This window comes from Balaenoptera musculus, chromosome 11 (assembly GCF_009873245.2).
Source record: "Balaenoptera musculus isolate JJ_BM4_2016_0621 chromosome 11, mBalMus1.pri.v3, whole genome shotgun sequence".
Classification (NCBI taxonomy): domain Eukaryota; kingdom Metazoa; phylum Chordata; class Mammalia; order Artiodactyla; family Balaenopteridae; genus Balaenoptera; species Balaenoptera musculus.
In genome coordinates, this window is record NC_045795.1 from 16,135,775 (window position 1) to 16,158,699 (window position 22,925).

General features: G+C 38.3%; 1 protein-coding gene across 3 annotated transcripts in view; it reads left to right on the forward strand.

The window, feature by feature from the left end:
• The window catches only part of CDKAL1 (CDK5 regulatory subunit associated protein 1 like 1), a 657,693-nt gene that overhangs the window by 147,745 nt on the left and 487,023 nt on the right, over window positions 1–22,925 (forward strand). For all 3 annotated transcript variants that reach the window (XM_036869715.1, XM_036869716.1, XM_036869717.1), the window contains one exon: window positions 21,127–21,223. In XM_036869715.1, the coding sequence (XP_036725610.1) occupies window positions 21,127–21,223 (97 nt within the window). The remainder of the gene's footprint in view (window positions 1–21,126; window positions 21,224–22,925) is intronic.

Sequence of the window (22,925 nt, forward strand, 5' to 3'; positions counted from 1 at the left end):
GGAAGCAGAAATGGAGCTAGAACTGTGTGGAGAAAGGTTTAGAATCAAAAGAGAGTTTTTTTGTGTTTTTAAGATTGGATGTTATTGCGTATTTGTATGCTGTTGGATATGATCCATTATAGAGGTAAAAATTGCTTAGTAGAAGGAAAGAGGGTAATTATGGGAGCAGAGTATACAAGAGGGACCGGGATCTAGCACACAAGCAGAAGCATTGGGCTTACATGGCAGTAAGGACAGTGGATTTATTTTAACAGATGTTGATAACAGAGCAGGTAGTTTGATAGATGCGGTGGTGGAAAGAAAGAGCAATTCTCTTCTGATTGCTTCTGTTTTTCAGTGAAATAAGAAACAAGGTCATCTGCTGAGAACCTTAACGGAGAGAGGCCATGTTAGAGCGACATAAAATGCTTGCTTTATTTTCTAAATAATATTTAGGAAATATATTCTTCCCTTAGCTTTTGAGTTTTTGTTGTTGTTATGGTGGTTAGCAATCTATGCCCATACATTTTATTTAAACAGGGGGAACCGAATTTCACTAGGACTTGTATGGTATAAATCAGATTCTACCTTCTCCCCTCCCACTGCCTTTTGAGTATGGGGATTTGAAATTTAGTGACCTTATGTTTTGGTCCTTCTCCTTGTTCTAGTTCTTTAATTTTTCAGTGGTAGAGAGGGAAGATGGTTTCATTGAGTTCAGTTATGTTTTGCAGCATCTACTTGCTTCCAGGACTTGGGAGTAGTTGAAAATGCATTCCTAATACAGTGAAGTGTTCCAACTTCTGAAGCTCTAGTGGCCTACCTACCCCTCTGGTGAAAGTGACCCGAGTGGAGACGTGCTTTTGTTCAGGTTTTAAGTGAAGTCTTGTCCTTCTCCTTCAGTAGGTGTACAGATCTGCATTTCTTCTGTTTTCTTTGAGTACTTCACAGTATCCCTTTTTTGCTTTAAGTAGTAGAGACCAATGTTAACTCCTCTTTTATTCTTGTGTTCCATTTTTCAGCTTGCTTCTCTGAACTTCATTTTCCTCATTTGTAAAGTAAGATTCCCTCACAGGTTCTTGAAGATTTCATGAGGTAGCATGTGATGTATGTGAAAATTGCTCTGGAAAAGCCTAAAGCAGTATAAAAAGCAAAATCCTGTTGTCATGATGATAATTTCTGTTATTCTCTAGAAGACATGGACCATCATTTAGACTCTTGGGTTTCACCTTACAGGGGCATTCATTTCTTGTTTTATTATTTCTTATTTCTTTTCTGTTAGGGGCTTAACATGGTGACTTGAGTAGTATTCAAGATTTTGATGTGTGTGGGTGTTGAAGTTTGAACACTGCAAACTGGAGGTGGGAGGAAGGAAACTGAATTTATTGCCTGCTTTCTTTTTTTTAATTCTAACTTTTTAAAGCCACAAACTTTCCCTTTTACCACAGTTTTACAAATGGATAGTGAAAGCATAAGCCAGATTTAAAATATAAAAAATGACTTTCTTCTTATATTGTCATTTGCTAATTTTCAAGTCTACTACAGATCAGCTGGGTGTAAAAAGATTGAACATACATTGCAGCTGTTTGGGGGGAGTTTTCAAGAAATTTTTTCTTTTTATTCTAATAATAAAATTTACTAATTGAGAAAGAAAAAAATTTCTAGCAATGTTCTTTGCCACTGTGGTATTTTTTCTTAATCTTGGTGGCAAATGCTACCTTTTTGGGGCAGATTTTTCTTATGTCAACCAAGATATTTAGTGCTGGAATACGCATCAGGGTTCATCTTGTTTAACCATTTTCATGTATATGTGAGAAAATTAAGGCTCAGAGACAAAGACGATTTGTCTTGCTGTCAATTCATGGTACAGCTGGGACCTGAATTTAGGTCTCTGGACAGCGTCAGATTTTCCTTCTTGAACCGCCCTGCCACTTAAAGCTCACAGTTGTGTTTGCAGAAAGAATGAGAGAAGTTGCCCATACACAGTGCAGGAGAGCAGACAGAGGTGCATTCTGTGCACTCTTCATGCTTTTTAATTTTCCTGTCCTTTCAGTGGTATAAATGGTAATTAATTGCCACAAAATATAGAAAATAAACAAGTTTTTGTGATGTTCTCTTAGAATATCTTCAGTAATAATTCTGACTTACTTGGTCTTTTCAGTGTCATTCCATTTACCGCCAACAAAGATGGTCAGAGGACAACATACAGTTCTGTTTCTACAAGCGTGCATTGGGGTTCTTCCAGCTAACTGTGACATCCTGTTTACATACCACGGGTTAAAACCGCTTTCATGTGGGTTCTGAGATATAGGGAGTTTGAAAAGGCTTTAGAGATGGCTACCACAGTTTTACTTCTCTTCTCCTTTTTGTTTACTGGGAAATCTCTGGTTATTTAGTTCTAGAGTATTTTTTATTAGAGATTTATTTTAACTTTGTTGTAAAATGCAATGATAAGTTTTAAAATTGCAGAACGACGTATAGGTTAGGGAACTATTTTAAAGCAGAGACCCCTGTCACTGTCCCCCCAGTTCAAGAAGTAAAACGCTGCTAGCCACTCTGGAAACCCCCTTACGTCCCCCATCACAGTCACAGCTCTCTCCCTACCCCCACAGATGAGCACTGTCTTGACTTTTTTTTTTTTTTTTAATTAATTAATTAATTATTTTTGGCTGCATTGGGTCTTTGTTGCTGCACACGGGCTTTCTCTAGTTGCAGTGAGTGGGGCCTACTCTTCGTTGCGGTGCGCGGGCTTCTCATTGCAGTGGCTTCTCTTGTTGTGGAGCACGGGCTCTAGGCACGCGGGCTTCAGCAGTTGTGGCACGTGGGCTCAGTAGTTGTGGCGCATGGGCTTAGTTGCCCCAGGGCATGTGGGATCTTCCCGGGCGAGGGCTCGAACCTGTGTCCTCTGCATTGGCAGGCGGATTCTTAACCACTGCGCCACCAGGGAAGTCCTGTCTTGACTTTTATAATAATCGCTTCTGTATGGCTTTATCCCTTATGGCTTTATCACCCACGTTTTGTTTTTAGACAATGCAGTTAAATCTTGCCCATTTAAGAAAAAAACCTGAAGTGTATTTTAAAATCTCTCTTAATCAATAGGTTCCCCTTCTAGCTCTTTCTTTTCCTTACAACTTACCTGTTGAAGAACTTGGGCCTTTTGACCTGCGAGCTCTCCATAGTCCAGATTTTGCTGATTGCATATTCAAGTGCAGTTCAGTACCTTCCTCTGTCCCCTGTTTTTGCTGCAAATTGGCAGCTTGTTATAGAGCCTTGGCAGGATTTTAGGTTGAGTTGTATTCTTTCATTGGGAGGCTCGTAATGTGTGGTGGTTTCTCTGTTTTCGATGCTACCAGCTGTTGACGTATAACGCCGTGAGTCATTATTTCTTTGGGGTTTGGAAAATGATGACATTCTATTATATCATCTTGTCAGAGATTAGCTGTAATAATTTGATAAGGAGATGTCTCCCCTCATCAGCTGTTTACTCGTTGGTAGAGTTTATAGAGAAAGGCAGGATAAATTCTAGATTCCCTTATTTACCCGATTTCTACGATAGTAAATTGGATCCTATCATTCTCAGAAGGTGACTGATAGTCCCCCGCCCCTTTTTCTTTTAAAGTATGATTAGAAACTCATGATTTTAAACATATTTGGGCTTCAGTCAATTGCGATTCTTACCCAAGTTCAAATTGTCCTGTCTTTGGCCACTGTGATCCCCTTCAGGTTGATTTCTGAGTCCTTTTGACATGACCCTGGTATTCTTTGATGGCTTCCTTGCTCTCAGGTGGTTTGATAAGATGTTCCAGGCTCATCGTGGATGTTTCTCATCCCAGACATGGAATCCACCATTCCTCTAAGGAGCCCTGGTTCCTTCAGTGGGAAATGGCATTTCATCACCACACCTGGGTGCTTTGCTTCTGTCGTTGGTTATTGTTCCTAGGCTTTTCCAGTCTTTTCAGTGGATGCATCCACACTCCAGCACAACTTTTAAGACAAAATACCTCAGGAGTTCATATTGACATTTCCAATTTACATTTTTTTAAAATAAATTTATTTATTTATATTTATTTTTTTGGCTGTGTTGGGTCTTCGTTTCTGCGCGAGGGCTTTCTCCAGTTGCGGCGAGCGGGGGCCACTCTTCATCGCGGTGTGCGGGCCTCTCACTATCGCGGCCTCTCTTGTTGCGGAGCACAGGCTCCAGACGCGCAGGCTCAGTAATTGTGGCTCACGGGCCTAGTTGCTCCCCGGCATGTGGGATCCTCCCAAACCAGGGCTCGAACCCGTGTCCCCTGCATTGGCAGGCAGATTCTTAACCACTGCGCCACCAGGGAAGCCCCAATTTACATTTAAGATTATAGATTTTTACCTTAATCTCATATATTACATATATATTTCCTTCCTTCTTCACCAAGAATCCTAGTTCTCAAGAACATAGGGGATGATAGAATTAGAATTATCCCATAGTCCTCATTAGCTTTATTCCGCTTTATTTATTTATTTATTTTTTCACTCCAACCAGTTTTATTAAAGATAACAAAATTCTGTATACAAAGTGAGCTAAACCTGTTGCTTCAAACATGACACTTCCCTGAACTAGCGTTTTGATAAGTCAATCCATAGAGTGTCAAAAAGCAGCTTACTATAAAGTTAATAGAAAAGTGCCCAGTGCACATTACATGAATGGCCTAATTACTGGAACTCTAATAGTTCTGTAAGATAATTAACGTAAGGTACAATTGAGTCTCTATGACAAGCTGCTGGAGAACTGATACGGGATGTCTTATACATACAATAGTTTCAGAATAATAATAGTACTTGTACATACATCACCAGTCATGATTACTGAAAAAGTTAAAAGGATTGTTTTGCAAATGCTATATCCCCATTCTCCTCCCAAATATTTTTAATGGGAATTCTGTATCTACATTGTCAAATCATATAGTCATTACATACTCAGTTTTTCACTTTCAACCCTTATTTGATATTCATTCCGTAAATAACTATGTATTTAATGCCTGCCACAGAGACCCCATGTAAATACCCTTCTAGTTATTTTTGGTGGTTTGAAGTATGTTTTAGTAGGTTCCTTAGGAAGAGCCCCTAGGAACAACAGTCTCTTAGTCGTGATATGTTGATACTACTTAGTGCTCCTTATACTGTATATACAGTCAGTTTTGCTGGATATAAAATTCTTGGGTCACCTGTTCTTTCTGGCGTAGAGCACTGGTTTCAAAGTCTGGTGGCAGTGTAATTTTTTTCCCTCCTTGTAAGTAATGCTTTCTTTTTGCCTAGAAGCTCAAAAGAGTTTTTTCTTTTTCTTAAAGTCCAGTAATTTTATTAGAATGTGTCTTGGTGTTGGTTGTTCTTATTGTTCTGGGGTAATGTTCTCAGGTATATAGTATAATCTTCCAATATATGGACAAAACTTTTAAATTTTTTGATGTAAATTTTCTTGAATTATAATTTTTAGTATTCCCTTCCCTTGCCTTCGGGTTTCTTTTTCTTCTTCAGGAACTCCTCTCATTCATATGATAGATTGTCTTTGCCTATCTTCAGTAATTGTTACTTTCTCTTGAATCCTGTGGTCTTGCTGAACTACCTTGTTAGTTCTAGTAGCTTTTTATTCCTTTAGGATTTTATCCATATTCAGTCATTTCAGTTGTGAAGAAACCCTTTTGATTCCTTTTCTCTGTGATTGTATGCCTTTTCTTTCCTTATGCCTTAGCAAGGGCCTCCATTACAATATTGAATGAAAGTGGTAAGAATGGGCATCCTTGCCTTGTTTCTCATCTTAGGGAGAAAACATGATGTTAGCTGTAGGTTTATTATAGATATCCTTTATCAATTTGAGGAAGTTCTCCTCTAATTTTAGTTTGCTGAGACTTTATTCATGAATGGATTTTGAAATTTGTCAAATGCTTTTTCTGCTTTTGTTGAGATGATCATTTGGTTTTTCTTTTTCAGTGTGTTAATACAGTAAATGTGGTTCTATTTTTAGGAGCTCTGATTCTAGTTGTTTGCTTAAGGGGGTGCTAGAAAGGATGATAAGATCACGATTGGCTGAGGAATGGCTTCCTCTTGAGAATATGGGAGTTCTTTCAGGTGTGGTGATTGTGGCCCTGTGGTGGCTTTAAGTCATTCGGTGGCACTGCTCTGCTTACCTGGTTGCAGTGCTAATGCTCACAGGTGCACATATAAGACCTTCTGCTTTTATGTTGAGAGCTGTACTTGAGGTCATAACCTGTAGGTAACTCTGGAAGCCAATTGCTGTGAGGACAGGGGACTCAAATCATTGTTTGTCCATCTTTAATTATGGAGATCAGCTTTTTCTAGGCTCCTTTCACCTTTGATTTATAGGTTTTCTTTAGAAAAGTCACTTTTTTTTTTTTTTTTAAAGTTTTACACAAATGCTCCATGACTTTGGTTGCTCGTGTTCCCTTTCCCATGTATAAATTATGTCTTCTCTGGCATTTTGGGAAGGCGCAGAGGTGTTTCTGTTCATTTGGTCATCTCAGCTCTCTGCTGGGATCAAAGTACATAATTTGGCTTTACCTTTTAGAAGGAGTAAGAATATAGTAAATTTCCACACCTGTTTTTTGTGTTTTAAGTAAGGCACTGGCGCCAGCGGCTGCTGTGGTTCCAGTTGTAACCTGCTCCTCCACAGCAGTTTTTCTGCAGTAATTCTGAATATAATTCTCTTATTTCTTTCAAGTCCCATTTCTTTTTTTTTCTAGCTTCAAATTAAGGATTTTTTATATTATTTATGTGACCATAACAGTCTAATTTTTTTTCATGTGTAAAAATACAGGTAATATGTAGTACCTTATTAGTTCTGAGATAAAAATGAGGGAATATCAGTCTAACAGAGTGTTGGTTTTCTCTCTTTTTCTTATATATATATATAGGTATGTATGTGTATACTCCTGTGCATTAGTAAAATATAGTTACTTAAAGGGCCAATTAATTGATTAATTTCAGTAGAATTCAGAGAAAAATCTCCAGAGGGAAGTGGAACCTTTAAATTAACCACAGATGTCAGCTAGCCTTAATAATTAAAAAAGCATCCCAAGAATGACATGCTTTGTTTCTACATATAAAGGGAAATGGATAATTAATAGGATTATACAGTTAAAGCAAACCAAATCTTTCTTTTCATCCTTAACGTATATAATTTTTCACCCCACATATTTCATACTTGCTACATAGTGATTGTTCCATACGTATTAGTTGATTAAATAAAATTTTTTAAATTGCTGCAGTCCTCTGTGTTGTTTTTCGTGTATACATACAGCCTTTTCATTGTTTTTTCTGTTCCCCATGGCGACAACATTGAACATGGAAGAGACACTCTGAACATGTTGTTTTGTGTGGCTCAGAGGGAGCCTGTAGTCTCCTTCTGTAGGACTCTGCTGATAATAATGAAGTAATAATGAAGAAATCCTCTCTTTAGTTTATTATGGTATACTTTGGTTTAAGTCGTGTTGCTAAATGGTGAATGTCAATTTGCTTGGTTATTTCAGTTGATAATTTGAATTGATGTCAGTCTGACGTTGGTATCAGGGTGATGAAGTTTGTCCTTTGCTGGCATTGCAAACAGGAAAAACTTGACAGTTTTTTTCCCCCATCAAAATGGATTTTGTTTTGTACATTGATGTTGGTAAATGGGGCATTTTCACGTAGAAGGCAGTGTTTGTTTCACTGAAATTGCTTTGCTTTCTGGGACTAGAGTTGAGTAGTGGCTCCAAGGTTTGTCTGTGACCAGCTATGTTGGTTGCTGCTATAAAAAAATCTTTTTTTTTCTTGTGAAGTTAAAAAAAAAAAAAGTTGTATTTGTGATCAGTACCTTTCTGAACTGAGATCAGAGTAATTATAACTAATAGCTGTATTACTTTTCTGAAGATAAAATGAAAATTTAAAATAATTTTTAAAGAAAGAGTGATGGAGGGGACGAAGGAGAGAGTTGAAAGGAAAACCGTGCTGTTTAAACACTAAGAAAATTGTTCTTAAGAATGTGATAGTAATTCTTATGAACTGTTTATTTGATTTGTGAAAGAGTCTGAGGACTTACCATAAAATTCAAATGTACATAAATGGTGTTGACACTAATCAAAGGTAGTTCCTCTGATTGGATTATCTGTGTTTCTGATGATGAAAAAGATGGATTCCTGCTTAGTGTTGGCCTTATTAAATTTTAAGAGACATAAGCACGGCTCTTAATCACAACTTTAGTTAATGATTGATTCTAGTGTTATTTCCTGTTAATTGGTTTTTCATTCGTTTATTAAATTGCAAGAGGTTTCTTGAAAATGTACTGTGAGGTGTGTAAAATGAATCATATCTAGGCATTGCCCTTAGGGAGCTTATAGTCTTGTAAGGGAGAGAAATCTATTGGAAGAGCTATTGATATATATCTATTGATATAGTATCAATACTATAGGTCAGTGCTGAAGATTGTAAATCATTTGCCATAAGAACAGTACTGATAATTCCTTCTGAATTAGCTAGTTCAACTTGAAAAATAAGTTTTTAAATAGTGCCCTGAAATACTGATATTCTCTGCCTCTTGCGCCTCCAATGAAACCTCTTGATCATGCAGGAGTTAGAGCTGGCTGAAATGCAGTTAAACAGCTTGGCTTAGTCTCTTCTGTTGCCTCAGTCCTGTAGGTGTAAATTAGCCAAAGACACAACTCCCGCAGATTCTTATCTTTTCCAGGGCACAAGTGTCTCTTGCTTGGCCACTTTTTAATTGCATTATTTTAAATAAGAAAGCACTTTTCTGTTACCTCCTCCAGGGGATCAGTTTTTCCATTAACTAATGCCTCTTTGGAAAAGTGACTTTGAAAAAGATGTAAAAATTTGAAAATTTTGTTTAGGAACCTTTTATAAGCGTTTACAACAGCTTTTTACTCAGACTGTTTAAGTCAGTTCTAAATTCTAATTTTTTCTGGGTCTCCCACCAGAAACCAGGTTGGGATCTAATAGTACTGTAGCTCAGATTGTATTCAGGTTGGAACTCTAAATAAGACCAAGTATGCATTTTCCTTCAGAACTTTTATCCCTGTAATCCCGTTTTTTTAAAATAAATTTATTTATTTATTTATATTTATTTTTGGCTGCATTGGGTCTTCATTGCTGCACACGAGCTTTCTCTAGTTGCAGTGAGCGGGGGCTACTCTTCGTTGCTGTGAGCGGGCTTCTCATTGCGGTGGCTTCTCTTGTTGCGGAGCACGGGCTCTAGGTGCGCGGGCTCAGCAGTTGTGGCTCGTGGGCTCTAGAGCGCAGGCTCAGTAGTTGTGGCGCACGGGCCTAGTTGCTCCGCGGCGTGTGAGATCTTCCCAGACCAGGGCTGGAACCCGTGTCCCCTGCATTGGCAGACGGATTCTTAACCACCGCGCCACCAGGGAAGTCCTGTAATCCCATTTTTAATTGGAACCAGAACTGTAAATTTCCCTCATTCCTTGCTCAAAATATAGATTCCTGTTGTAATTTAATTTTGGTCTTTCTTGGTGAATGTGATAATTAGAGTAAACTATAATGAAATGTGAAAATTGGATGGTGAATTGAATAAATGTAACAGCTGATCAGGGCATCTCTTTTCAGTGTCACTTTATTAAGGTCTTCCTATATACTGATACACCTTGGAATTTTACTTTAAAAAAAACTTCTTTTTCCTTTCTCTCTTTGCTCCTTTCCTCTATTGAAGGATATTAACTTCTAAAGTGTTTGCTATGAGTAGAGTATGGGTGTATTGATCTTAGGGAGGTGAAGTAATTACAGATTTGCTTTTCATTTTATGGGGATAATCTCCATAATAGGAATATACATGTCATATACTTTAGGTTATTTTTTTTTATGTTACTTCTTTTAAGGAAAGAGTGTTTTATTTACATTAACTAGCTTATCAAGAAGAAGATAACTGATTCAAATACTAAGTGCTGTGCAAGCCCTAAATGCAGTTTTTTGGGTTTTTTGTTTGTTTTTGTTTGTTTGTTTGTTTGTTTTTACATCTTTATTGGGGTATATTTGCTTTACAGTGTTGTCTTAGTTTCTGCTGTACAACAAAGTGAATCAGCTATTTGTATACATATATCCCCATATCCCCTCCCTCTTGAGCCTCCCTCCCACCCTCCCTATCCCACCCCTCTAGGTGGACACAAAGCACTGAGCTGATCTCCCTGTGCTATGCAGCTGCTTCCCACTAGCTATCTATTTTACATTTGGTAGTGTATATATGTCAATGCTACTCTCTCACTTCATCCCAGCCTCCCATCCATCTACGTCTGCATCCTTACTCCTGCCCTGCCACTAGGTTCATCGGTACCATTTTTCTAGATTCCATATATATCTAAATGCAGTTTTAAATGTAGTGAGGTATCATATATACAGTGGTCTGATTTTCACTAGCCTCACTCATCTTACTTTGCCTTGGATCTTGAAGTTACATTAAAAAATCAATTGAACCTTACACTTCATGATGTAGGGTAGGGAAAAAAATACATACATCTCTTTGTATGTACGCTCTTAGGTTCAGCAACTGGGGCAGGTGAATCAAAGTGATAAAAGACAGACTAACGGGAAAAACAAAACAAAACAGTTGTAATTATGCAAGTATGCAGGAGTTAGAATTTGGAGATTATATACCATCTTAACAAAGGGGGTAAAGAGTGGAGAAGAGTTTAGACAAAGGAAAAAGGGGCTTATTGGGGAGGTGTAAATTATGAGAAGGTGATTAGGAAATATATGATAAATAAGGCTTTTTAGTAAGGCTTGTTATGCAGGCAAGAGTCTGGTGATAAGAGCTGTCTCTGGAGTAGTTCTCTTCCTGGTACTAGAGAGGGAGACACCTTTACAAATGGAAATTTATGTCCTGCTTTTATCCAGATGGGAGAGGGGAGAGAGCTTTTTTCCTGAGTCTGCTGTTTCTTAATTGCCTTCATCTCAAAAGAATTCTTATTCCAAAGTGACATATTTTGGGGTGGCATATTCTGGTCCCCTTAAATGAGAAAAGAAAGTTCTAGGTGATTGATAACATTACACCAGATATTATGAGGCCTACTAATCCTTTATTGGAGCCTGCAATAACTCCTCGCATTTGAACTCAGAGCACTAAAGTTATTTTGCAGCATTTCACTTAAAAAAATATAATATTAAGGTATATTTTATAATGTACATAATACATTAATATACATTAATATAGTACTCCATGTGTATGATTTATATACAGTTGTATGTATTTATATATTTGAGGTCCACCTCTTTTTTTTTCAACTGGTGGGTACCTTGATAAAAAGTTTGGTGGGGCTTCCCTGGTGGCACTGTGGTTAAGAATCTGCCTGCCAATGCAGGGGACACGGGTTTGAGCCCTCGTCCGGGAAGATCCCACATGTTGCAGAGCAACTAAGCCTGTGAGCTGCAACTACTGAAGCCCGCGCGCCTAGAGCCTGTGCTCTGCAACAAGAGAAGCCACTGCTCTGAGAAGCCCGCGCACCGCAACGAAGAGTAGCCCCCGCTTGCCGCAACTAGAGAAAGCCTGCGCGCAGCAATGAAGACCCAACACAGCCAAAAATAAAATAAATAAAATAAATTAAAAAAAAGAAAAGTTTGGTAACCACTGCTCTGTAAATTTATTTGTTCTTTTTGATGTTCTAACCTTGTACTTAAAATATTGATTTGTATGTCTGTTCAGTTTGCATATTTCAAACTTTCTTTTTTGGTCTTTTTAACTTCCTGTGTATTCCTTGAGGCACAAATTCCTCTTGGTATCTGACAGACCTCTAAGCATATATTGTACGCATAATAGACACAAAATATTTCATTAATGAATTTGTGAAAATCATATATAAAATGAAGTTTTTGATTGTTGTCATTTATTCCAGAAATTTTTGTAGATTCATTGCATGGCAGTTAGAAATGGTGGTGGAAGATTGAATAGACAAGTTAGAAATATATTGAGAAGTAATAGCTGACACAACAGAAAGAGAAGAATCAATATATATGGCTTACTGAGATTATTTATTATGGGGCCGTACAACCTTATGGACCTTGGTAACCCCTGGCTTAGGACATCATTATATCAAGGCAAAGGGCAGTGATGGTTGACTGCCAGTACTGTCTTTACTTTGACCTTGGGCAATCTGTTTAATCTTCTAATCCTCAGTTTCCTCTTTTATAAGTGAAATGATAGGGCTAGAAAGTTTTGGATGTCTCTTACAGATGTGAAATTCTATATCTACTGTGATTATCTAAGGCAATCAACTATAGGTTCAGTTAGATTCACTGTATCTTGTATAATAAGAAATGTAAGTATGCCATGTATTTTAGAAACATTTCCTGAGAATGGTTACATATGTTTTTGCCTGGCATGTAGGCCAGTGTGTAGGGAATAAAGCTTTGGGAGGTGAAAGAAGGCAAATTAGAATGAATAAGTGGAAGCTATCTAGAGGTAGAGTTTAATAATAACATATGGACAAAAACATGTGTACAGTGATTAAACAGGAAATTTTGAAGTAATGAACTTCCTGCCATTGAGGAAGTAAAGCAGAAGCCACAGGACCATTTATAAGGAATATTGTAGAAAATATTAAACATTTGGGTAAAATTTATTTAACTGGGCAACCTTCCTATCCAAGAGGATGTCTGGGAATGTTGAGGAGCACTGTGAGGTTACCTGAAGTAAGTTAGGGAGGTAGATAGGGAGGAATATGGCACATAATCCTCTGAAATTGGTCTTTATCCCAACATGATGGCTCCCGAGAAGCTGGTCCCGATGCCTTACCACAGATGCTGGGGAATCTTTCCCTTGCCCTGTTTTGGTGTCAGGCTTTTGAAAACAGTGTTATGAGTGTCTTCTTTATTTTCTTAACTCCTTATCCAACAGAGATAACTATTATTTACAATTTGGAATATTTCCTTTCAGAATCCCTGGCAGGATTCAGAGAGAAGCATCTTCCTGTAAGCCTAAGGAATCTTTCCTACTCTCTGCACTTGATTCCCTTTGGAGCATGAGGCTACCCAGGCCCGCCTGGTGCTTTCTTACTGTGTTTCTTATCCTCTCGTGAGCGTGCAAGCACAAGTCACCCATTTTCTGATTTCTGCAGGAGGTTCTTCTTCCTGCTTCTTGCCATCCCTCCTGTCTTTGGTCTCTCCCCCTTCCCCCATCACTTTTCCCCTGTAGCTTTGTAAAAAAAACATATTTATACTTCTCATTTGAAATTCCCTTTTCTATAATGAACCAACCTTCCTTACGCTGTTAACCTCTTCACAGAAGTCTATGTCCTTGTCAATTATACCTCAATGAAGCTGGGAAGAAAAAAGTCCATGCGTTATTCTCACCATCTTTCTTAAAGTCACAGAATCCTTTCTTCAAACACAATATTTCACAGACTCTTGATAGGTGGAGCAGATGAAAGCACAGTAACGGGATGTAGGAGGAAGAGGAAGTCTCTGGTCCTGCTTGCTCAGCCCCCTCTGTTTCCCTGACCTGGTCCCTCAGGGACCTCACTGGGAGTCAGCGTTCCACAGCCCTGCACTCAGAGAAGCTGCGTCTCCTTCATAACTGGGTACCCTTGGGTCTCTTTACACGGGCACATGCTTCTTCTCCCACAGGGCTGCTCTCAGCTGTCCTCGCGACCTCGGCATCCCTGTTCTTCCCCTGCACACAAAAACCTGGGTTGTGAGGCCGATTTCTTCCTTTTCTCACTAGATTGCGAGAACACCTTGAGGGTAGAGACTATCCTTTTCTTTTTTTTTGTTCCCTTATGTTTAGCATGTGGTGACTGACTGAATGGTAGAATGGAAAAATAAAATGCTGAATTAATGACTTTAAAAAAAATAATAGTTCTTATAGGTGAACCCAGGAACTTGTATGGCAGTAAGCACAATAAAGGAAACCTATTGAACCTGAAATCAAGTGGGAATTTCTTCACTGGTTTTATATGGCCAGTTCATCAGGGAATGGCAACTTGTTATATCCAGATACACTTTAAAGAAATGACTGTTGTGTCTAAAAGGATTAACTATTGTACTATGATAATCTGCCTCAGGTGCCTACTTTGTTTGCCACTGTTATTAAGTGTTGAGAAACTTTTACCCTTCGGACTCCTCTTTTCTAGTGCAATGAAGACCATTCCCCGTGTGGTAACATTCTTTCTTCTCATGGGGCATAAAACGTGCAATTACGTTTTTAGCTTTGTTGGTTAAAATAATATTCAGTATTGTGACCCTGAGATTAAACCCCAGTTACTTTGGATTTGAATGTCTCCAGACAGCCCCAGTTACCTATTTGAATATATCTGTTTGCATTATTTTTTAGACTGATAAATCCTATCAAGACTTAGAGTAACCTTATTTTCAACTTTTGATGGCTCCTAGCCTAACTCTGCAAGTCTTGACAACAGTCATGTCTGGAGACAGTTGCATTGTTGCTGCAAAGTCTTTCCTCCTTGACTGGTTGTTCCAAAATTTAAAAGAAGGGCATCGTGGTTATGGAAATAGATCACAAACATAGATCCTTAGTTGTTTTATCTTAGATTATCTGCTGAGGTGTTTTTATGAGTTTCACATGGCTACATGCCTGCACATAAATACTTAAAATAGTGTCCTCTCACTTGAGTATTTGAATGCAGACAGTACTCACTTGCAGAGTAGTTAAGAGTGCTTGCTTTGCATAGAAACAGATTGGTTTTGACCCTTCTTCCAGTACTGTTGTTTTTAGAGTGGTATCAATATACATTTAGAAATTAAAAAATCAGATGTATATTTAAGAATACTTTTTCATAAAAGAAAATTTTGACTGAAGACTTAGATATTACTATGAGTATTTTTATATAGGTTAAATATCAGTTTGCAGGAAGGATATAAGGAATAAGAGAAATGAACATGGAGAAGAAGCAACAGTTCCTCTTTACCTGCTACTTACAGAGAACTGAGTTTTTCTTGATAGATCCATGAATTTACTACTCTTCTATTAGACTGTGATTTTGTTCACAAGACTCAGGAAAACAAGAGCTGTGAAATATTAAATTGTGTTTCTACTTTGAAGACATTCAATATATTATAATCTGTGTCAATTTCTGTGTTGTTTTAATCAAGAAATGTTTGCTCCGGCGTTTATTACACAATCAAAGCTCAAGTTTGATTTATGTTCTGAAATGTAGGATTCAAGGACTCAGGAGATGCTGGTTGCTCATCCCAGCTCCGGCACTAAATCCACAAAGTGTGGAACTTTGGACCTCGACCATTGCGTCTTCTTGAATGTCAATTTTCTCATCTGTGAGATAATGATATTATATCATCTTTATGTGTTTTCTATGATGCTGTGAATTTTAAGATTCTGTACAAATTATTTCTTTCATTTGGTGCTTGGCAGAAAAGAACAAAAGGTTTCTTTATGTTTTCTTTATTACTCAGGTTAATGCTCTAGACAAGGATACATCTCTGTTTTAATTTAGAAATGCGTTTCAAGAAAATATGAATGATTATATTGAATTAACTTTACATTCAATTTTCATTTAACTGTATGTGCTGCCGAAGCGAGCACTCAATTTTCATTTTAATTGACATTTCAAGGCTATCTAAAATGAAAACATGGAAATTTATAGTATTTTAAAATTTCTTAAGGTATTATTCTTATCAGCATTCATATGTTAAAGGATAAGGCTTTAAAAAATATGTCTGGGCTTCCCTGGTGGTGCAGTGGTTGAGAATCCGCCTGCCAGTGCAGGGGACGCGGGTTCGAGCCCTGGTCTGGGAAGATCCCACATGCCGCGGAGCAACTGGGCCCGTGAGCCACAACTACTGAGCCTGCGCGTCTGGAGCCTGTGCTCCGCAACAAGAGAGGCCGCGATAGTGAGAGGCCCGCGCACCGCGATGAGGAGTGGCCCCCGCTCGCCGCAACTAGAGAAAGCCCTCACACAGAAACGAAGACCCAACACAACCAAAAATAAATAAATAAATTAATTAAAAAAAAATATGTCTGTGCTGGGTACATTTCTAAAGAAAAAATTTTCAGGCCTTATTTCAGGCTTATGAACCTGAACAAAGTTTACTAAACAGGAAGAACAGGATGTAAGAAAGGAATGTTTAGAACAAGAACACTCTTTGAGAAATTGCATTAAAACTTTTGGTACTTTATTTGGTCACAGAGTGTAGCATCAATATTCCATAGCTGGGGTATGATTTTTGGATTATAGTTCTGGTCTACCCTAGCATTTTAAAGCCAAGTTCAATAAAAGCATGAAATAATATTTTAAATAAATTATTTAAACCTCTCTATTTTGAAATTTCCTCTTAATTTGCTGGTGTTCTGCTTACTTGCTAAAATCAGCCTTGGACTGTTCTTTCATGACCTGGTCTAGTGTTGATAAAGTTAGCAGAATGCTTTCCCTGGGTTGTTGTATATTGGCTATACTGTTTTCAAATATGTTATACAACTAACTATATAACGGTGACCTTGATGAAGTACATATAAATGCTAATCATGATTATTATTGCTGTTATAGTATTGTTGGTGGTGATATTACCTTTTTTTGTTTTTGACACTAATATTTTTTAGCCTATGGAAATGCTTCTACATTGCTAAAGAACCTTACAGTTTTGTACTCAATAAGGATTCTCTCCACACCTTTAGGGATTGTTGCATCCATTATCATCAGCCATCACTTTGGAATACATTTCAAAAATCTACCCCCAGCTCTATTGCCAGCCAGCTGAATTGCATCCAGAGACTTGATGGGCATTAGCAGAACCTCAGATTTGGTGTGTCCTATTGGAATTTCCTTCTATCCCAGTACTCAGCTTCTGCTGACAGCTAGTGGCACCACTTTTTATCTTCTTAGACTAGGGATCGGCAGCCTCTGGCCTTTGGGCCAAATCTGACCTGCTGCTTGTTTTTAAAAAAGTTTTATTGGAACAGAGATGTACCCATTTGTTTAAGTACTGTGTCTATCTGCTTTTGCTCTAAGGTGGCAGAGTTAAGCAGTTACAACAGAGACCTGTGATCCCCAAAGCCTGAAGTAATTTACTCTCTGGCTCTTTTTAGAAAATGTCTGTTAATCCCTGCCTCAGACTCAAAAGCTTGACATCACCTATGATTCATCCTTGGGGTTTCTCAAGTATATTCTAGCAGGAGAACTCATCTCCTTTTAACTTTTTTTTTTTTTATCCTCCGCATGTGTTCAGGTCCTCACATCCTTTTGCCTAGGGTATTAAATGAATTTCCCCAACCACTGGCTTCTTTTCCCCATGTATTTCATTTTGCACCTTGCCACCAGGGTCCTGTTCTCAAAGTTTGGCTCTACTCTGTGTCCACTCTGCCACCAAAATTTAAAGTTTCCCCACTGCCCACTACACTGGAGCCTGTCCAGCCTTTTTTGTAAGGCTCCTTCCACAATATGAGCCCTATGAGTCTCCCTTGTATAGAAATTCTTTCTATAACGAAATGCTTTCCCCTAACTTCCTCCCTTCTTGCCTTTGTCCGTGGTGTAACAACTGCCTGGAGCTTTTCCTGTCTCCATTTCACCCTCTCCAACTCCTGTCTCCCCTTAAAATCCTCTCAACTTTTTTCATAAAGCTTTTTACTGTATTTTTCTGTGTGCATATTCTTTGTCCCTCCATGATATGTTGCCTGTACATCTTTCTGTCACTTTAGGACATTTTACTTGCTGCTGTGTTGTTTATGTCCTTTTACACCTCATCTCATGCATTATAAACCAGAAGCTCGTCGAGTGTAAAGTGCCTATCTTCCTCTTACTGTGGTCCCTTAAACACTCACTATCATGTCTTAGATGTGCTTAATAATTAAGTAATTGAATCACATTACTGGAAGCCAGCTTTTTTTTTTTTTTATAAATTTATTTTACTTTTATTTATTTTTGGCTGCGTTGGGTCTTTGTTGCTGCTTGCAGGCTTTCTCTAGTTGTGGCGAGCGGGGGCTACTCTTCGTTGTGGTGCGCGGGCTTCTCACTGCAGTGGCTTCTCTTGTTGAGGAGCACTGGCTCTAGGCATGCAGGCTTCAGTTGTTGTGGCATGCAGGCTCAGTAGTTGTGGCACACGGGCTCTACAGCACAGGCTCAGTAGTTGTGGTGCACAGACTTAGCTGCTCCGCGGCATGTGGGATCTTCCCGGACCAGGGCTTGAACCTGTGTCCCCTGCATTGGCTGGGAGATTCTTAACCACTGCGCCACCAGGGAAACCCTGGAAGCCAGCTTTTTAATTTGGATGTAATAATTGGTTACCTCACAGACCCTTGAACATTTGGCAGTGATTCTAGGTGCGTAGCTAAAGTTTGTGAAGAAACCAGATGTTATTTCCTTGTACATGTTATTAATGTAAATGGAAAGATTTTTTTGCTTGATAAGGTATTTCACATTTACTACAAGAAAACTATTTGTGTGCAATGGTGTGCTTGGTACTGATAAAAAAAAAAAAAAAAGTAAAACCAAGTGGCAGAGCCAGGCAGTAATTCTCTTGGATATGTTAAGCAATCTACCAATGTCAGATTTTCTTGATTCTATTAACAAGCTTTTTCAGGATTCCAAATGGAAAAGTTATACCAGAGTACTTTAAGAAGTTATGGAATTGAAATGCTTGTGGATGCTGTTAAACTAGTATTTTGTCCTCTGCCCATTCATTCATTTAATCATTCTCTGCATACTTCCCAGGGGTTTTGGCGTGGCTGTTGATCACCCATAGCTAGTTCTGTTAACCATCCCCTGCCACTTTTTTTAGGCTTTCAGTTCTGAATTTGTAGCCTTGAAAAAGTTGACAGAAACAAAAAAGGGTGCCAGGCACAGAGACTTTTCACTTCATGGTGGTGTAGTCTAAAAGCTACAAGTCTAGAAACTGGACTGCTGACTCCCTTAGCTTTCTCAGTTGGTTTCAGAAACCTAGACATTGCCCGGGGTGGGGGGCTCAGAAACACAGTTGGTCAAAACACAATACCCGAGCAACCAGTGGAAAAAAGTAAACAAAGCATCACAAGTCCCAAACCCACGTACTTGAAAAAGAATTGAAGACTTAAAATTTTAATATAAATGGGTAAAGAATATGAATAGTTTCTAGGAAAAGTTGTTAGCTCTGCTTGGTTTACCACTGTCTTCTAGCACAGAATCAATGTTTGCTGTATGCATGTGTGCCCAGACAAATGAGTAACACCCACATAAAATATATCCTAACTTCCTCCTAAGTAAAGAAATGCCTAGGGGCTTTCCTGGTGGTGCAGTGGTTGAGAATCCGCCTGCCAATGCAGGGGACACGGGTTTGAGTCCTGGTCTGGGAAGATCCCACATGCCGCGGAGCAACTGGGCCCGTGAGCCACAACTACTGAGCCTGCGCGTCTGTAGCCTGTGCTCCGCAACAAGAGAGGCCGCGGTGGTGAGAGGCCCGCGCGCCGCGATGAAGAGTGGCCCCCGCTTGCCACAACTAGAGAAAGCCCTCGCACAGGAATGAAGACCCAACACGGCCAAAAATAAATAAATAAATTAAAAAAAAAAAAAAAAAAAGAAATGCTTAATAAAATAACCAGACATGTACACCTTTGAACCAACATTTCTACTTCTTAGAATTTATGTTAGGGAAATTTAGCATAGATTTCACATCTAGGTTTTTATAATCCAGAAATACTGTCTCAAATATTCAAAGATTATCTATCCATCCACATGTATTTGTATGTGTATGTGTGTGCATATGTCTATATGCATGTGTATTGTGAAAAAATTTGTAATAGTGAAAAATTGGAAATAACCTAAATGCCTATCAGAACACAAATAGTTAAGCTATAGTATACCCACATTGTAATGTTTAAAAAGGATGAGGTTCCACCGCTGGGTATATATCTGGGATATATAAATACGAATTCACAAAGATATGTGCATCCCAATGTTCTTAGCAGCATTGTTTACAATTGCCAAGATAAGGAAGCAACCTAATTGTACCTCAGCAGATGAATGGATAAAGAAGATGTGGTGTATAGACACACACACACACAAACACACAATGGAATACTACTCAGCCATAAAAAAGAACAAAATTGTGCCATTTGTAACAATAGGGATGGATATGGAGGGTATTATGCTAAGTGAAGTAAGTCAGAGAAAGACAAATACTGTATGATAGCACTTATATGTGGAATCTAAAAAATAAAACAAGCTAGTGAATTTAACAAAAAATAACAGATACATAAAACAAACAAGTGGTTACTAGTGGGGAGAAGGAAGGGGTTCGGGCAAGATAGGGGTAAGGGATTAAGAGGTACAAACTACTATGTATAAAGTAAATAAGCTATAAGCTATGGGGATATATTGTATAACATGGAGAATATAGCCAATATTTTATAATAACTATAAATGGAGTATAACCTTTAAAACTTGTGAATCACTATGTTGTACACCTGTAACTTCAATAATGTACATCAACTGAACTTCAATTAAAAAAATAAAATACAAAGAAAAGGGATGAGGCTGATCTTTAAAGAAACAAAAGGAAAGATACACAAGGTGTATTGGATGGAAGTTGTAAAACAAAATATTGTTTCATCTTTGTGTGTTTATAGTGAACACAGGTCTAGTTACACATCATACCTGCATATGAGAGGGATTGTCTAGACATAAGCATAAATAATCTGTAAGTTGCAGACAGTCTCTGAGGAACAGAAGTGAGGAGATGTGTGAATTCTCAGGATAGGGGGAGTATTATACCTTCTATTTCTTACTTTTCTGTTCAGTTTTTTCAATGTATGTTTTACTTTTATACTAGACAGAAGACTGGGAAATCATGTATGTTTTAATATTAATATTTAAAATAATGAATGATTTAAAATAATTGAATGGCTAATGTCTATCTGGAAAATGTGGTTTTCAAGAACGATTTATATCCTTGAATATTCTATATAAGTATAATTTTTTGTTTTATAATGAGGCTGTAATGAAAGACATTATCAGATTGGACTGCCATTGTGTTGTTTATGGTGTGATAAAGAGACACATAGTTCGGAAGTCTTATTATAATGCACTTTTTTGAAGCAGTTGTAAGAAAATCCTGTTTGATGCTAGATGGGCTTGTTATGTTTTAGGGAACTTACGTGCACTAACATCAGTTTCCAAGGGTATGCTTGTGAGGAAAAGAATTAACACTGTTTTCTCTTCAATCTTTTAGAAAAGCTCAAGAGGAAAACAAGAAAATAGTGCTTGCTGGATGTGTTCCTCAAGCCCAGCCTCGTCAGGACTACCTTAAAGGGCTGAGCATCATAGGGGTAAGCTTGCACCTGATAGGAAAAAAGACAGTCCTACATTGTTAAAACTTGTCATGGCTCCACATTTTATTTTCTATTTCTAGGTTATTTACAAGCTAGGTTACACTTCTGGCTGTCCTTAACATACTTTCCCTATTGCCACGGGAACTTTGTCATGTCTGTGTAACGTCTGAACCTAGCGCGAAAACATGTTCTAGGTTCTCTCATTTAAAAAGAAAAAATCACACAATAAAAAGCCATAGTACGGAATTTAGGGTCGTTAATTATAAGCGGGTCTCTGTCTGTGTGTCCAGCACTACCTCTTGCCGTATCATACTATATAGGTGTCTTTTGTGGAATGTCCCACTTCCATCTTACTCATCCCCCAAGTCGTGGCTTCACCATTACCCCTTCTCTCAGCCTGCCCTGACCGCTCTGCGCAGGCCTCGATAATCCTGTCTCTGGGTTCCCTTCACTTACTATGCAGTTAACCTTTCATTTGCTCTCTCAGCATTTCACAGAGTCGTATTTTTGGGGTTAACGTATGTGGTTTTTTGAATACAGCCCACCTCTCTTTTTGAATTATTAGCTCCACGCTGACAGCTTTTCAGTCTTTTTTTTTTAAACTCCCACCACGTTTCTCCAGCCTTTCCCAAGGTGCCTGAAATACAGTAGGCATCCTTTCAATCAGTGTTTGGTGACTGACTGAATGAAAGAAGCTTCCTTCTGTACTTCTGTTGTTGGTGTGCTTCTTCCCCTGTTGGGCAGTAAGTTCTGTGAAGTCAGGGGACGGCTACTTACTATAATATCTTTCTCATTCTTCGTGGACGTCACTGTTCACAGATGCCCAGAGGCAGTTAGCATTCAGACAGTACTTGCTGACCAAATGGTGGTGTTTCATCCTTCCCTCCATTCTGCTATAGCTGTACTCGCTGTGCTTAGTAATGATCTTCTTTTAAAGAGGCTCTATTAATTTAAAAAAATATATAAAAAGATTGTATGCTCATAGAAAAAATTGTATGAAAAATTGGCATCTGGATTGAGACTTATTGGATTTTTTTCCTTATTTGATGTACTACTGATAGGTTCTTATACTGTATTCTCAGTGTAGTGAACTTGTTTTCTGCTGTGAAGTCCTTGCCCCACTGGCAAATTTAATAATCTTTGAACAAACATTCTCATGTTAAACAAACAGAACCTGAATGTTTGGGAACTTTAGTTTGTTTTCACCACTTGTCTGTTTACATTTTGATTTCTCTTGGTTTAAGGAATGAACTGAATATGGACTCCTGAGTTATCTTTTCGTGTCAGACTAACTTTCTCCATAAACATAATCCTGCTGTGTTAGGGAAATAGAAAACTAGTTAGAATTCTGTTTTCGAGATAAAGCGTGGTAAAAGCTTGGAATTCGTCTTTGAGTTCATCTCAAGGAATTAAGTTCCCAGAATAGTAGAATTTCTGTAGTATGGCAAAAGTCTCTTCTCTGTGTACATTATGGTAACATTTCCCTGAACTCCACTGTGTGTTGTGAAGAGCTTAGTGTATGTGAGGATGTTGGGGAGATTCTCAAGGTGGTGGGAGAGAGGGTACCCGGTGCTGGTGATACGGAACACTATTTTCAGGGATGATGTAAACTCGTGGGTGTGGCAGATAAACATATTTTTTTCCCATTTAATCTAGCATGCTTTCTGTTTTGTCTCTTTGTCTCATTTTATTACCATTA